The sequence below is a fragment of the Drosophila tropicalis genome, unplaced genomic scaffold (genome assembly GCF_018151085.1).
Source record: "Drosophila tropicalis isolate 14030-0801.00 unplaced genomic scaffold, ASM1815108v1 contig_1175, whole genome shotgun sequence".
NCBI classification, from domain to species: Eukaryota; Metazoa; Arthropoda; class Insecta; order Diptera; family Drosophilidae; genus Drosophila; species Drosophila tropicalis.
This window is the reverse complement of record NW_027172547.1, coordinates 656-18,828: the sequence shown is the minus strand read 5'-3', so window position 1 is coordinate 18,828 and position 18,173 is coordinate 656. Positions and strand designations below refer to the sequence as shown.

Here is an 18,173-nt window from a genome sequence, read left to right as displayed (position 1 = left end):
CAATGTACAGCTCTTAAACGAGTCCGGTTGTGAATGCGATAAGTCAGGAATTACCGGTATCACCTGGGAATGATCTCTTAAAAACGATGCCAATTGTAGTGTCCGATTGAAAATCTAAATCTAAACTTCCTAATCTCTATGTAGATAGTCTTTGTTTTGAACATAACATTCTAGCTTTTACAGAGACGTGGCTAAAACCTGATATTGCTAATGCATCGGTTTTTTTAACAAACTTTTCTATATTCAGACGTGACCGGATTTTTCGCATAGGCGGTGGCGTTCTGATAGCTGTTGATGCTGCTTTATCATCTGAAACGATTAAATTTTCTAGTACCCAGGAGATTGAGCTTGTCGGTGTTAAAGTAAATTATACATCTTTTAATCCTTTTATTCCTTGTTCCTATATTCCACCATTGTCAGACATGGTGGTATATTTAAATCATTTAGAGGCAAATCAGTTTGTCTCCTCCTTAGTTTCCAGTCATGACTTGCTCATAGTTGTAGGTGATTTTAATTTACCCGCTTTAGCATGGTCACTAACAGATGAATTTATCATGTTGCTGCCCTCTATGTCACATGACTTTATTGATGGCCTTCTAGGCTTATCTTTATCCCAAGTCAATCGTGTCTTAAATTCTAATGGAAAATCGTTAGATCTTATTTTTATATTGGATTCATCTTATTGCGATGTTTCTAGGATCGAACCGTTTGTTCTTCCAGAAGACAAATTTCATCCTACATTAAATTTAAAAATTGATTTGCCCTTGCTTTCACCATTACTTGGTTTAAATGAGTTACCTCTAACTAGGTGCTTTCGTAAGACTGACTTTGCCAGCCTTAATGGAAACATTGCTACTACCGATTGGTCTTATCTGTACAATTGTAGAGATATAAACTCAGCTGTTTGTTTTTTCTATGATACTCTGAATTCACTTTTTGATATTTGCGTGCCTCTTGATAGGCAGGAGCGGCTTAACAAACCTCCCTGGTTCTCTCGAGAGCTATCCAATTTGAAAAATGTGAAGACTCGATATTATAAAAAGTTTCAAAAAACACTTCGTTCATCAGATAACGCTCTGTATACAGTCGCTTCTTTAAAGTTTATGATGCTTAATACACAATGTTATAAGAATTATCTTCAGTTTTCTCCTGACCCTAAACAATTTTATAATTTTGTTAATTCTAAACGTAAGACCTCTGTGCACCCATTTTTTTTGTCTTCTCAAAATAAAAAAGCGAGCACTGATCAGGCAATTGCCGATATGTTTGAGAGTTTTTTCAAAACAACTTATTCCTCAACGGAATATCAAGCAAGTGCGTTGACATTGGGTTTCCACCTCTTTTCTTTTTTTGGGTTCGAGAATATTTAATAAATAGAAAACAGAAGGTACTTTTTAAGTCTTCTTTTTCCAATACCATTCCTGTGACTTCTGGTGTACCTCAAGGTAGTCATCTTGACCCTCTGCTTTTCACATTATTCATTAACGATCTTCGATCAGTCATTGTTCATTCGCGTGTGCTTATGTATGCTGACGATGTCAAGCTTTGTCTTACTTATAAAAATACAGATTCATTTAGTCGGTCCAATGAATTTGACGACCCCTATACAATTAAAGTTCTTTTTACTTTACTTGTCCGTGTTATCTTATAGTAAGGATCTTGCATTTGGTTACCTCAATATGATTCGCACCAGACTAGACTTGAATCCGTTCAAAAGCAGTTCTTTGCTCTTCGTTGCTTAAGCTGAGATTGCAATGTCAATTTGCCTTCGAATTTTAGTAGACTTCTTTTGATTAACCTGGGTCTTTCAACAAGACAATGACCCGAAACACACGAGCAAAGTGGCAAAAGCTAGTATCGAAAATGCAGTAGTAGATTTAATGAAGTGGCCCGCAGTCGCCCGGTCTGAACCAGATCAAAAATTCGTGGTGCGAAGCTAAGAAGGGAGTAGCTGCTGCAAATCCAATCACTAAAAGAGGTCTTTGGAGTGCTATAGAGCGTACATGGAAGGCCATAACACCAGAAAGGTGCCAGAAACTGGTAAACTTTATGCCGCGTTTCTGCGCAGCCGTACTGAGGATCAGTGGACATGCCACTAATTATTGATAGGCTGATATTGAATTGGTCATTATTTTAAATCTATTTCCCTGAAATAAAATTCTTTACTTTGAAACTTTGTGATCTTTAAATTATGTGCTACTATTATTTTGCTCGCCTCAACTTGGCACTATTGACAAAAAATCTTCGAAAAATCAGAATGGAGTGTTTTTTTTTTTTTGTTTGTTTATAATATAACTAATAACAGTTCAAATAATAAATTTGCAAAAAATATTGGTCTAGCGCCGATAACATTACTTTCGATGCTATAAGTAAAATGGGCGATGCCACTACTATTTTTTTGCTCACAGCTGTATGTATATTACATATATTTAATAGTTGACTCAGTGGTGACGATTATTCCTGTTATGTTTAATGTATCTCGAAATTTACTTATTTTTCAAAGACAGATTGTAAATAAAAACAAAAATATTGAAAAAAAAGATCCTTTTTTTTTTAAATTTATTTATGATAAATATGTATAGTATAGTAAAACTGTTTCCGAAAGGGCTTGTTTGAAAAATTACTACAAATAAAACCCCTACTCTAGTGGATATTTAATAAAACCTAGATAAACCAAAACCGTTTTTTGCGTTCGATACCTACCTGCGGCGTGATTTCACCAAACAACACGATCGCCAATGTAGAGAAAACAACAGCAAAAAGTCCAGAAGTCAAACCATCCAGGAGAATGGTAAAGGTGGAATTAACCAACACATTACCCAACAGAATACTGCACAACAGATAATTACCTTGATCCCGGACGGGTGCAATTTTTGAAGCATACTTTTTTTCTTTTTCCGTACCAGTGTTTCGTAAAATCTGGTAAAAAAAAAAATTTTAACTCAAAATATTTTAAGGTACACAGCATGTTATACTTTTAATTCAGTTCGGTCCATTGCCATTAATCCTAAGTTGAGACCTGAGAACAACGCCGAGAAACATAGACATGTTACAATAATTAAAATTGCCACCCATACAGGTAATAAAGGTTCACGTGTTTCTATTTTTAACCATTTGTTTTTTCCTTGATGCTCAAGGGGTTTAGTGCTTATTGCGCTGTGCTATAAAAAAAATGCCTAATAATAAAAAAAGACAGACTCTTAACTGAATATATTTACTTACACCTTTGGCCTCGTCGGCACTTTTAGCACATATGTAGTAAACATTACTAGACGGGGGAAACTTTACAACGTATGTAGCTGAAGAGCCATCACTGGAGACATCTCGTGGTTTGATGAGGTCTGTAGCTGGCTTGAGACATGGCCCCCGATAATCGTTTTCCTCATTAGTAAAAGTAATTAGCGTATTTCCAAGAATTCCCCTGCCGAAAATTCGAAGTGTTTGCTCTTGATTACTTAAGACAGTGGGTATACCGCCATTAGATTCAGAGCTGTCGTCCTCTAAACGGAAACCAAGTATTCGTAAACTGCTTTCCGTTTCAGATCTAAATATTAATTGCAAAATATTTAAGGGTTTACTATTGTATTTGTAATAAATAAAACACCCTATAAAAGCTATTAGGAATACAAGTGGTGTTTAATCTTTTTATTATTAAGGAACAGTTCCAACATTACGGAAATATAAAAAGTAAACATCCAAAAACTTTTTAGATTGCCTTTATACCTACATATATGGAATACTTTAGCGTAGAAATATATGGGAAATTAGTGGTAATTTTTAACGATACTAAATTCTATTTACATTTACATATTGTTGTTGTGGACAGCTCAATTATAAACATGAGGGCCTTGCAAGTTTGTTTTTTGTTAATCTTCCATTTTTTATCACCGTCAACGAAAATAGAGACCTATGCAGTATATAGAAGTTTACATGCAACATTTCAGGCCTGTAGCTTTTGCGGTGTTCCTACACAACACTATCGTTTCGAAAGCTGAAACGCCCATAACAACGATTTGTGGAGACCATCGCCAATCGGAGCTATTTCCGCCGTTTAATCGATCGTTATCAATAAATAAAAACCAGAGGGCCGGGGCTAACTTCGACCGCGTCAAAGTTTGTATACCCTTGCAACTTTTTTGGTAACTCTGTTCTTACCTATTAGCCATCAATGTGGAAGAACGTTTTATCTAAAAACGCTTATGTTTGCGAAAGAATGGGAATACAATCTTAGCATAGGAGATAACTAAGATATTGATCAATGTCACTGTTTTCCACCGATCGCTCCTATGGGAGCTGTATGACACAGTCACCCCATCTTGATAAAATTTGACACAGTCGTTTATAGGCATAATAAACTCTTTAATATTAAGTTTCACGATAATAGCACAGAAAATAACGAAGTTATTGAGAAAAGTCACTGTTCGTGACTTTGGCGTTTGGGAGGTATATGATATAGTGGTCCGATCCGGCTATATCCGAGATATACAACCTTTGCAGTATATACAAGCCTTCGTGCGAAATTTCAGCTCTGTAGTTTTTACGGTCTAGGAGGAGTTTGCGTTGATCCAGACGGACGGACATGGCTATTTGAACTCGTCTCGTCGTGCTGATCAAGAATATATATACTTTGTATGGTCGGAGATGGGTGACTATATCATATACAGTGGCGGACACGAATTTAAACCTTTTTTTTTTTTTTTTTTTTTTTTGATTTTTTCGGCTCCTAAAAAACTTAATGGAATAATTTCTTTATAATTTGTTGGTTATTGTGTTCAGATTACGAACCGTAAGAATGGTCTGCATATTTTAATCCTTTTTTTTCACAGGTGCATTTGAACAAAGAAAAGTCCGTTTTTTGGGGGGCATATATTTAAGACGTTTTTTCCAAAAATTTTAGATCTAGCAAAACTAATTAAACTGCATACCACAAATTCGATTTAGCCCCAACATTCGATTTGGAGTCAATTGAAAATCTGAATTTTGTATGGAAATTTTTGGTCCTTTGGGCTAGTCCATTTTACGACACTAATGCATACTAAAATCCTTTTTTCCTTAAACTACGAAAGAAAGTGAATTGAATTTCCCGTCGAATGACATTTAAAATCGGATAAAAATTAGATAGTTTTTTTTGCCTATCAATATGACACATTTTATGCAAAAATGCCCTTCTATTCTCCATCTCTTTCGTTTCATGCGAATACGACTTCCGAAGGCCGCCGCTTACAAGGGGAACTTCAGGTATGCGAATCACAGATTTGGATGAATTTTGGATATGTTATAGAATACGCCGTCATTTGAAGCTGTGTGAAATATTTCGGCGCACTATTATATATTTTCCTGAAAAATCGCGTTTAAAGTTATAGCTTCGGTCACTTATAGATAAATCGCCGAGCGGTCTTCAAGCAGCACGGTGGTGTAAGGGGTAGAGTTCCTGGCTAAAAGTCAAGAAATGCTGGTTCAACCCCCTCAAGGAAATAGTTAGTTTTGGTTTTTCATTCTTTTTTGCATTTTTAATAATTATTTAGGCCGTTTAAAAATACAATAAAGCGGATAAAAAACTCCTCAAAGCGTAAAAAAGAAAATCGTGGAATTTTATCCAGAGAAGACTGCATTAAAGTCTAATTCCTGGTACAGTTCCATTTGTCATCCCTAATAAGAAGGAAATGCTCAAGTATGCATGGTTCGCTTTGAAGTTGACCGATAAGAGAGTGTTTTTCCAAAATTATTATTCTGGTTGTTTCTTTCACATTAATCTAAAGTTGGTATATTTTTGCACAAAATCATTTTTTTAACATGTTCATAGTCTTGAATAAATGTATGTACATACATATTTCATGTTTTTATGATTTATATCACAACAAAAAATGTAGAGGCAGAAATTGTCTATATTTCTAAATTTTTGTTTTTGCAAAGGCATAATAAATGAATCCATTCAAAAATCATTATTATTATCCTATTCTGCTATTAGAAAAAATAATTATTAAAATGTAAAAAAAAGAATGAAAAAACCAAACTAACTAGTTCCAGGAGGGGGTTGAACCAGCATTTCTTGACTTTTAGCCAGGAACTCTACCCCTTACACCACCGTGCTGCTTGAAGACCACTCGGCGATTTATCTATAAGTGACCGAAGCTATAACTTTAAACGCGATTTTTCAGGAACACAGCTTCAAATGACGGGGTATTCTATAACATATCCAAAATTCATCCAAATCGGTGATTCGCATCCCTGAAGTTCCCCTTGTTAGATTGGCGATGAAAACTATCTAATTTTTATCCGATTTTAATAAAAAAATATGTCATTCGACGGGAAATTCAATTCACTTTCTTTCGTAGTTCAAGGAAAATAGTACTTTAGTACAAACTTGTGTTGTAAAATAGCCTCGCCCAAAGGACCAAAAATTTCCATACAAAATTCAGATTTTCAATTGGCTCCAAATCGAAAGTTGGGGCTAAATTCAATAATTTTTGTATGCAGTTTATATTAGTTTTGCTAGATCTACAACTTCTACGAAGATTTCAAACGTCTATCTTTAATATTTAAGATTTTGGGAAAAACGTCTTAAATAAATGCCCCCCCAAAAAACAGACTTCTCTTTGTTCAAATGCATCTGTGAAAAAAAAAAAACGGATTAAACTATGAAGACCATTCTTACGGTTCGTAATCTGAACACAATACCCAACAAATTACACAAAGAATTATTCCATTAAGTTATTTAGGAACCGAGAAAATCAGAACTAATCAGAACTAGCTCCCATAGGAGTGATCGGTGGAAAACAGTGACATTGATCAATATCTTAGTTATCTCCTATGCTAAGATTGTAGGCCATTCTTTCGCAAACATAAGCGTTTTTAGATAAAACGTTCTTCCATATTGATGGCTAATAGTTAAGGAAAGAGTTACCAAAAAAGTTGCAAGGGTATACAAACTTTGACGCGGTCGAAGTTAGCCCCGGCCCTCTGGTTTTGTGTGCTTTTTATTATCTGGAGCAGATCAAGTACGAAAATTGTCAGGATCGGACCACTTTATCATATGGCTCTAGAAGAAACATTTTCAAAAAAATTTCATAATAATTGGAGTATTTCCTAATTTGATAATATTGCATATAAAACAAGAGATCCCAAAATTTCAATCCGATCGGATAAATAGAACACAAGTTACAGTCAATATAAATCGGTTCGATCGCTGCCGGCAGCGCTGCTTGCTGCCTACTACGTCATCATCAAATCAACAGAGCACATGCATACACACACAGAATGAGAGAAGAAGAAGAACAAATTGTAGTATGAAGAGTAAAATTCTTTTGTTTGTATATTGATGAATTGAGTTGCAGAAAACAAATTTTGAACATGAAAAATTATTATTGTCAAGGACTGCAGGGCTATATAAACTTCGGCATAGCCGAATTTGACTTCTTTGAAATTTTAAACAACAAATGTCTGCGCTTACTAAAGGATTATTCAAACCAAATTTGATGTATGTATCTATTATAGTCTTTAAGAAAATCGCATTTGTTGGAATTTCGTAAGCGGAGGGGGTGTGACAAAAATTTGAAATAAACTTTACCACCTGAGCTATTACACGAATCCACGTACAAAATTTGGTGACTCAAGCTTTTATAATCTGTGAGATCTACGTGTTTATACTGACAGACGGACGGACGGTCATGTTTATTTTCATCAAGCACGAAATTCTGAAATTTCATTTTTTTGCTGTTACTTTTGAATAAAATTATTCTTCTTTCCCAATTTAAGGTAAACAATAAACAAATGTTCAATAAGGAAAGGTGCATTTAAATTTTGGTGATTAAGGTAATAGAAAAAAAGTTATGCTAATTTAAAGTAAATAAAATTAAATTATAAGGAGTGCCCCTATTATCGGTCGAATACAGTGACTTCAGTCAATATTTTTTTACTTTTCAAGCAAATGTCATAATATCTTTTTTAGTTTTACACTGCTATCACTGACTGCTAAATTTATTTAAGATCAGGCCACAATATCATATACTTAGCTCCCATAGGAACGATAGGAACCTACAGACCTCAAAAATTACATACAAAAACTTAAAAATTTCGACTGGCCCCAAAACAAATGCTGGGGCTAAGATGACCATTTTTGGTATCCAGTTTATCCTAGATTACCTACAACTTCTCCAAAGAATACACATGTCTAATTGTAATCTTAAAGAATTTGAAAAGACTGGGCTACACATTTGACCAGAAAGAACGTCGAAAGCTGACATGACAATAATTACGGGTCATCATCTAGATAGAATAACCAACAAAAATCAAAATCAAATTCAAAGAAGCTAGTAGCTAGTAGGCTAGCTGCAGCTGTCGATTTATATTGACTGTAACTTGTGTGGGATCTGATGTTTTATATCCAAAACTATCATATGAGTAAATTTTATATAGATACTCCAATTTCTTCATCTATGTTTCTTCTAGAACTGTATGATATAGTGGTCCGATCCTGACGATTTTTCTGCTCCGGGCTATAAGTAGCTCAAATATCAAGTTTCATTCCGATAGCCATTAAGATGGCTGTGGGAAGTTGATTTGAACGGACAGACGAACATGGCTATTATTGAATAAGTACGGTTTCAAGTTTTCAATTTTGTCCTTCAATCTATTGTTTTCTCCTAAAATATGTTAAGCAATTCGATTTTGAGTGGTCTACAAAATCTCACTGAATGAGCTTTAGAATTCATCCATAAAACTCTCCCCAAAGAACCTAATAACTTTATAGGGAAAATTGATGTGACAAATAGAGATTGGTCAAGCGTGTCCTATTAAGAAAGAAACCAGAGGGCCGGGGCTAACTTCGACCGCGTCAAAGTTTGTATACCCTTGCAACTTTTTTGCTAACTCTTTCCTTAACTATTAGCCATCAATATGGAAGAACGTTTCATCTAAAAACGCTTATGTTTGCGAAAGAATGGCCTACAATCTTAGCATAGGAAATAACGAAGATATTGATCATAGTCACTGTTTTCTACTGATCGTTCCCATGGGAGCTATATGATGTAGTCGCCCGATCTTGATCAAATTTGGCACAGTCATTAACAGATATATCAAACTAACAAATGTTTAATTTGAAAGCAATCGCATTAAAAGTAAGAAAGTTATTTACAAAAGTCACTGTTTTCCACCGATCGTTCCTATGGGAGCTATATGATGTAGTCGCCCGATCTTGATCAAATTTGGCACAGTCATTAACAGATATATTAAACTAACAAATATTTAATTTGAAAGCAATCGCGTTAAAAGTAACGAAGTTGTTTACAAAAGTCACTGTTTTCGACCGATCGTTCCTATGGGTGCTATATGATATAGTCATCCGATCTTGATCAAATTTGGCACAGTCGTTTATAGGCGTAATAAACTCTCTAATATTAATCTCTAATGTAGGCTTGTATATACTGCAGGGGTTGTATATCTCGGATTCAGCCGGATCGGACCACTATATAATATAGTTCCCATACAAACGCCAAAGTCACGAACAGTGACTTTTCTCAATAACTTCGTTATTTTCTGAGCTATTGTCGTGAAAAAAGGCTCACAAATTGAAGTTTATTTATTATAAAAGGCACTTATTTTCATGTTTGGTCCTTTATAATATTTTTTTTCAGTCTATTCTAAAGTAAATAGTAAACAAAAAAAGTGAAAAAAGAAACAAAAACATAAACAATTCATAGAAACAAAAAAAAAAAAAAACAGCAAATAAGATGTCTATTAATTGTTTGCAAAATGCAAACATTACATTATAAAAGAAAATTTCTCGAAGATCAAGCTAATATTTGGCTAATATTTTGTATGCCTTAGCATCCACTACTCCTCTGAGACGTCGCGACATAGAGAATATAAAGGCATTCAAGTCGTAGTATTCCGTACTTAAAGCTGAATTACTCTTTAATAATAGGTAATAAAAATATTAAAGAAGTTAAATTTGGAAGTTTATATACCCTTGCAGTCCTTGACAATAATAATTTTACATGTTGAAAATTTGTTTTCTGCAAGTTAATTCATCAATATACAAACAAAAGAATTTTACTCTTCATACTACAATTTGTTCTTCTTTTTCCCTCATTCCCTTAGCAAAGCAACCCACGCATACACACATAGTGTGTATGCATGTGCTCTGTTGATTTGATGATGACGTAGTAGGCAGCAAGCAGCGCTACCGGCAGCGATTGAACCGATTTATATTGACTGTGTTCTATTTATCCGATTGGATTGAAATTTTGGAATCTAAGTTTTTATATCTATAGTAGTAAATTTCATGGCGATACTCCAATTTTTATAAAAATGTTTCTTCTAGAGCTATATTATATAGTGGTCCGATCCTGATTCAGTTTTCATACTTTATCTCACCCGGGTAATAAAAGGACCAAAAAAGTTTCATCGCGATAGCTCTTAAGATGGCTGAGTAACGGACGGACATGACTTTATCAACTCAGCTTCTCATGTTGATCATATATACTTTATGGGGTCGGAAACGTCTCCTTCTGTGCATTACAAAAATCTGACCAATTTTACAATACCCTCTGCAAGGGTATAAAAAAAACTCCCAAAATATGCGTTTTCTTAAATTTTCCATGTTTAACTTAAATTTGTGTTTCTTTTTTCATTTTGCAAAGAATTAAATCACAAACTGTATCTTAGTATCTTGCTCACTTCAGCAAACGAGCACCCTAGCGCCCCCACCAGTCAACGGCCAACTCTGGCCTTTTGTTAAAATATTAGACCGATTTGGGTAAAATTTGGTATTTTGCTGGATATTAGTAGCACGAGGTAGAAAAAAAAAATTTTCAATAAAGAGTACAAAATATATATACTTTATATGGTCGGAGATGCTTCCTTCGTTGCACACTTCCAAACAAAATTAAAATACCCTTTTTGCAAGGGTTAATAACCAAATATTTTCTTATGACGTTGTTACAAACAATCATCGTTCGTAAGCTGACTTATGATATAGTCGTCCGATTTGGATGTTTTTCATGATTCATCTAACTTAGGTAATAAAATAGTAAAGTGTACCGACAGACGGACGCGGCTATATCGACTCAAATTTGCATGCTGATCAAGGAAATATATACTTTATGACCAATTATACACTCTAAACATTATCACTAAATTGATTCTTTTTTTTATTTGTATACCCTAGCAGTCTTTCCCGACACCATAAAGTATACATATGTATTCGTGATCAGCATGAGCAGCTGAGTTGCGTATGTACGTTACGTCGGAAATTTGAAGGCTATTGAAATGACACTTGACATTTAAGTAGTTAACCATGAAAATCAAGAGCATGCTGCTAAATCGAAGAACAGGTGATGGAGTTCGATTGTTGTTATGAAATTTACTGAGATAATAGTTTTTAGAACATGATTTTTCCAAATTTCATAGCATCGAATAAATAAAAAACATGTTTTAAACAGTATAAGTATCGGTTCAACTTAAACGCTGCCGACAGTGACTACGCATCCCACATACAGAGGCAAGGCTACAGAAACTGCGTTAACTACATTTCTGCTACGTAAATTGAATGTTTCTTAGTACATTTAAGTTTTTCAATGAAATTATTTTAAAGCGGTCATTTAAATTTGTAGTTTTAAAAATGTGTGTTTTTGCAACACAACCTCTATTATTTTGCTCGCTAATTCGGCATTTAAACTTAAGAAAAATATTGCAAAGAAGAGGTACATACGGGCAAATATAATGAGTGGAATATGTTGTACACATTTCAAATAATTGTTCTTGACAAGTTAAATCCGGTCAGATTATTTTTTTTTTTCAAGCTATTAGAATAAACATTGAAGGTGATATTGCACTGCAGTTTTTTTCATCGCCCTATATTATTATTCATTTCACTGTGTTCATTCTATGTACATACACTCATTATAAAAATAAAAGGTACACCCCTTATTATTTAACTTTATGGACTTTAGATTAGCACAATTTTTTTCTATTACATTAATTACAAAATCCTAAATGCACCTTTCTTTAGGTATTTTTATAAATTAATGTTCAATTAAGAAACATTAAATTTTGGTGATTAATGTTTAATTAATAGAAAAAAGTTGTGTTTAATTACAGTCGATAAAGCTAAATTTTAACGCGGTGTACTTATTATTTTTATCATAAGTGTACATACATATGTCGACAAAAAAAATATTTAAAAACAGAAAGAAAAGAGCGCCTGCTGACAACAATACATTTTTATCGATGTGTCGGTGTTTGATCCGAACAAAACTGGATTTCGTCGGACAACGCTAGAATTTTCTTCTTTTTTTACTTTAGATTGTATGTTTAGGTCTTCGTTGGCGATATCACAGTTGTACACATGTAACGTAAATAAGAAAAACATGTACATATCTATGCATGCAGAAGTATATATATACATGTATTGATTTTTCGTTGACTTCGCTCGTTTATTTAGTGAGTCAGCAAAATAATTATATAATTTTTATTGATTTTGTGTGATTTAAATTTTGTGATAGACATACTTTTGTACACACTATAAATATCTCTACATACATAAAATGTCCCTTGGCGATGATAGGCGATGAAAACTATCTAATTTTTATCCGATTTGAATCAAAAATATGTCATTTGACAGGAAATTCAATTCACTTTCTTTTTTTCACACAAAATACAGATTTACAATTGGCTCCAAATCGAAAGTTGGGGCTAAATTCAAAAATTGTATGCAGTTTATCTTAGTTTTGCTAGATCTACAACTTCTACGAAGATTTCAAACGTCTATCTTTAATATTTAAGATTTTGGAAAAAACGTCTTAAATAAATGCCCCCCAAAAAACGGACTTCTCTTTGTTTAAATGCACCTGTGAATTAAACGGATTAAACTATGAAGACCATTCTTACGGTGCATTATCTGAATACAATAACCAACAATTGTATTTTTGGGTTCTCAACTTGACAGTAGGTATAGAGAGAGCCATAGAAAAAGCTTTCTAACGAAAATACTTTACATACTCTTTGGTTTAATTAAGAGATCATGATTTAATATATGTTAATTACTATTGTCTATGCTCTAAATAAAAAAAGGATATTTGTATCCTTATTTTTACATTTTTGTGTAATAAACCAATTGAGTTAAAAGTGAAACTGTTTTGGATGTAGAAAACAAAATTAAATAGACTTCCTTGCCCTACTAAAACAAACCTGTTTGTTTTAGCAAAATAGCCGAACGAATTTCTAATACCGCTGCTTGTGCAAAAAGGGACAACCAGGTAAAAGTATGTACCTTTTTACTAATATTATATAAAATTATAATGAAATCAGAACTTATGGTCAAAAAATGTTTGTCTTAATTTTCTGCCGCAACTTTTTTTTTTATAAATTATTATTCAAATTAATTATTCTCCGTTTGTATAGTGTAGTCTACACTAAAAAAATGTCTGTATATGTATTTTGTTCCAATTCATTATAAAAATTTTATTATCTCATTATCAAACAATTGCAGGAGGCAATTGGGGTTTTCTAAATTATGGAGGCGGAAGGGGGCATGGCCAAAATTTTATAATACCAATATCTGCGTGCGTAATAATAAAGTATACAGTACAAATTTGTTGTCTGTGAAAAAGAAAAATTTGAGAAAATTTTTTTTTTTTGTCTGATTGATGGGCGGAAATTTAAAACAAGCTTGATAGCTGTCCCTACTACATACAACTAAATTTGCTATATTTGTTATACTTTCCAACATTTAGGTGTTCATACAGCCGGACGGACTGACATGTCGAAATCAGTTGCTCGCAGTTGATGCTGATCAAGAATATATTTCATGAGGTCGGAAAACCTTCGTTCTGCCTGTTACATACATTTTGGCGACTTTAAGTATTTAAAATTAATGGTTATTCTTAGCTATTGATAATTGATATGCATTTGGTCTCTATGATTGGCAAAAAAATACAAAATCATCCAGACTAAAACGGCAGGAAATGTGACGTTTTTATACCCTGCAGATTATAAAATTGGTCTGATGTTAATAACGCACAGAAACAAACGTTTCCTATAAAGCGTATTCTTGATGAGCATGGTAGCGGTGTAGCTACAGACGTTCGTACACATTCAAAGTGAAAAAAGTTAGAACACGACGCTATGTTAAATAATTTTTTACTTTATTACATGCCTCTTGTCTTGAACTTTATTTAATACTGAAGAGAATACAGATAACTTTTTTCATAAAATCAAATATATTCATGCTTTTTCATTACACTTAAATCTAAAAGCAGTTACAATATTGTAACTTGTGCAATTTGTTATCAGTTATTAGTTATTAATTATCAGTTACAATATTGTAATTTGTGCAATTTGGAACTACTTTTAGATTTAAGTGTAATGAAAAATCCTGATTATATTTGAAAAATCCTGAATAAATTTGATTTTATGAGAAAAGTTATCTAAAAATCTAAATTAAAACATAACCAGAAGGCCGGGGCTAACTTCGACCGCGTCAAAGTTTGTATACCCTTGCAACTTTTTGGTAACTCTTTCCTTACCTATTAGTCACTGTCACTGTTTTCGACCGATCGTTCCTAAGGGAGCTATATGATATAGTCTTCCGAGTAGTAGTTTATAGGCGTAATAATCTCTCTAATATTAAGTTTCACGATAATAGCGCAAAAAACGAAGTTATTGAGAAAAGTCACTGTTCGTGACTTTGGGGTTTGTATGGGAGCTATATGATATAGTGCTCCGATCCGGCTGAATCCGAGATATACAACCCCTGCAGTATATACAAGCCTATGTGCGAAATTTCAGCTCTGTAGCTCTTACGGTCTAGGAGGAGTTTGCGCTGATCCAGACGGACGGACGGACGGACATGGCTATTTGAACTCGTCTCGTCATGCTGATCAAGAATATGTATACTTTGTATGGTCGGAGATGCTTCGTTCTATGCGTTGCACACTTCTGACCAAAATTAATATACCCTTTTTGCAAGGGTATAAAAAAAAAAAAATTTTTTTTTTTTTTGACGATGCAGTTCAGTTTACCAAGGGCAGCATGTCGCACATACCGTGTCAAACGGACAAACATTAAAGATTTTTGAAAATTCGATATACAAATTTTTTCTTATTTTGTTTTTTTTTTTTTTCTTTTATAATTGAAAAATACTAAACAAGTTCTCTTGATCCCTGGGTCTCTTGAATTTTGGCACAATGTAAACTAATCCTCTTTTTCGGTGTCTTATAAAAGTGTAGTGTAAAAGTGTAGTTATCGGGTCTTGATCATTGGTACAGTCGTTAACAGGTGTAATAGAATTATCAACATTAAATTTCGCGACAACAGCTCAGAAAATAACGAAGTTATTAAGTAAAGTCCACTGTTACATGCATGTTTAATTATTTTTTATAAAAAGTCTAATGTTTGCTTTTGCACAGCCTACAATCTTAGCATGGCATATAACAAAGTTATTGACAAAAGTCACTGTTTTTAACCGATCGTTCCTATAGGAGCTATATGTCATAGTCACCCGATCTTTATAAAATTTTACAGTCGCTTATAAGGTGCGCGAAATAAGTAAGTGGGACACTACCTTACTATCTATACCAACTAAACCGATTAGGATATTAAATTTATAAATATATTTCAGACCATTAACTTGGAAAAAAGCTTAGGGCAAAATTAGAAAAAAATCAAACAAAATAAGTAACTGGGACAAATTGTTAATTTGTGTCCTAATTTTGAAATGAAATATCAAAGAAGCTATTGTCGGCTATGCCGAAGTTTATATACCCTTGCAGTCCATGGCACTAACATTTTTACTTTTTGAAATGTCTTTCCCTGCAACTTAATTCATCAATATACAAACAAAATATTATTAAAGCATCTGGATTGAAGTCATCCTGGTCATCTCATTCCTTCCAAATCGCAAGTGCCTTTTTATAAAAATGTTTCTTTTAGATGATATAGTGGTCCGATCCTGACAATTTTTATCCTTTATCTCACCCGGGTAAAAAAAAAAAATTCATCGCGATAGGTCCTAAGATGGCTGAGTAAAACGCATACGCACCGACGGACGGACATGGCTATATCAACTCAGCTTCTCATGTTTATCAAGAATATATATACTTTATGGGGTCGGAAACGTCTCCTTCTGTGCGTTACAAACATCTGACCAATTTTATAATACCCTCTGCAAGGGATAAAAAAAAGAGAGCTGTACGATGCACCTGATTGTGAAGCGGCTTCTTTCCATGATTTCGCCTATTTCCGGATACGATTTACCCTGATTATTCAAATGCAGGATTATTTTCCTCTGCTATGCTACGGTGGTTTCCTTTTGTTTCGATGGCATATGGCAGCAAACAACAAAACAATCCCAATTTAAACACAATTATATATTTCGAAATTCTAATTTGGCCAATTTTAAATAACGGGATAACCATATTTCAAAAAAAAAAAAATGTAAATAAATTAATGTAGAAAGCCTAGCGTGCCAATCATTTTGTTCATTCAAATATGTCGTATTTTTTAGTTTTTTGTTTTTTAGTAATACTATGTTTAAGTTTTTGAAATAAGTTCTTTGTTTATAATGAATACTTTAATCTCCCTGTATAATATACTTTTTTGCGATTTATTTTCATTCCAAGCGTCACATTGTGGCCATAAAGTTCAAAAAGCTTGCTGTGCCAAAAATATTGTTCGTCACTGTATGTACATATCTACATCAATACGTACGTAAATCAGTTTTGTGAAGTGCAATCATTTAAAGTTCTAATCAACATACATTCAACATATACATAAACATATATTCGTACATACATACATACATATATACACGATATGCATCCCGATAGCTCTCAAGATGGCGGAGTGAAGTTGATTTGCACAGATGGACGGACATACATATCTGTACATACTTACATATGTACATATAATTTACGAGGTCGGAAACGTCTACTTCTGTACGTTACAAACACCTCACGGTTACCAAGGTTACCACGGTTACCACTCAAGGTTACCCGCGGGCCCTGATTTTTCCTCTGCAGCCCTGCCTCACCCACTGCAAGGGTATAAAAACGTCATAAATTCGTGGCCGCCACTGTATTTGCATAACATTACATATTTTCATGACACAAACTAAGTGTGGTAATACACAAATAAATACACCATATTCATTGGCAAATGGTGGAATATATTTTACAAGGACTGTATATGTAAAGTTGGAAAATATTGTTGCTTATTAAGGCATATGTATGTACATATATACATACATATTTAACCTGTATGTGCTTATCAAAAATACAATATTTTTATGTATGTAGGTTCAGAGATTCCAATTTGGTACTCAATAGTCGGAACTTGCCTTGTTTGAATTTGCGATGACGACACATATGGGAGAGAAGGTAATCGCAGATCTTCTTCTGTCTCCGTTAACGTAAACGGCATGACGTAGGCTTCAGAGTTCGATTCCATACAAAATGCAACATTCACATAATTAGTGAAAAAAATTATTGTTATCATAAATACAAAACAACTGATTGAACGATTATTAGAAAGTCTAAAAGTAGATTTTTCTACATTCACATGATGATTCCGTTTCCACGCTTTGAATAATTTCGTTAGTAAAGCGAAATCAAAAATATTTAATAACTTTTGTGGCAAAGCGACATGGAAATTGTCGATATCAATATTAAACCTTGTAGTCCGCTTCTGAATTTTGTACACGCACTGTTCACTATTTTCCATAATAAAAGCTCCGCAAAATTTTTTTATATATTACGTTTTGTTGGCGTGATAGGAAGCCCGAAATTAATTGTGCTAGCGCAGTGCTAATTCTAGCTTCGTGAGGATATGTTGTAAAATTCTTAAGTGTAATCGATAGTAACCGATAACTAATGCTTCATATCAATATTTTTTCAACCGTTTAGAGAATATTTCCATGACACACTCACGGAGAACAGCTGAAACAGAATGTAAAATTTTTAATGCCCGATTCACACTGGAGACATCCGTCATAAACCATTACTCTGGGGGATGGAGCTGATAATTTAGCCATCTATTTTAGCGTATAATATTTTCCAAAATTTCACTAAAAATTTTTTATTCACCGGAAAACATGTGCGATTCACAGCCAAAATGTAAACAATGAATGTTTGAACAAAAAACAAACAGTAAGAAAGAAAATCTAAATAAATTTTGCA

General features: G+C 33.6%; 1 protein-coding gene across 2 annotated transcripts in view; it reads right to left on the bottom strand.

The window, feature by feature from the left end:
* Window positions 1-17,840, bottom strand: part of uex (metal transporter uex) — a 60,516-nt gene extending 42,676 nt beyond the window's left edge. The window contains exons 1-4 of one of the 2 annotated variants that reach the window (XM_068287477.1): window positions 17,336-17,840; window positions 3,223-3,544; window positions 2,976-3,161; window positions 2,704-2,919 (exon numbers count right to left, since the gene is read on the bottom strand). In XM_068287477.1, the coding sequence (XP_068143578.1) occupies window positions 2,704-2,919; window positions 2,976-3,161; window positions 3,223-3,544; window positions 17,336-17,718 (1,107 nt within the window). In that variant the 5' untranslated portion in view covers window positions 17,719-17,840. The remainder of the gene's footprint in view (window positions 1-2,703; window positions 2,920-2,975; window positions 3,162-3,222; window positions 3,545-17,335) is intronic. The other variant, XM_068287470.1, reaches the window with a different exon arrangement.
* Window positions 17,841-18,173: the final 333 nt, after the last annotated feature.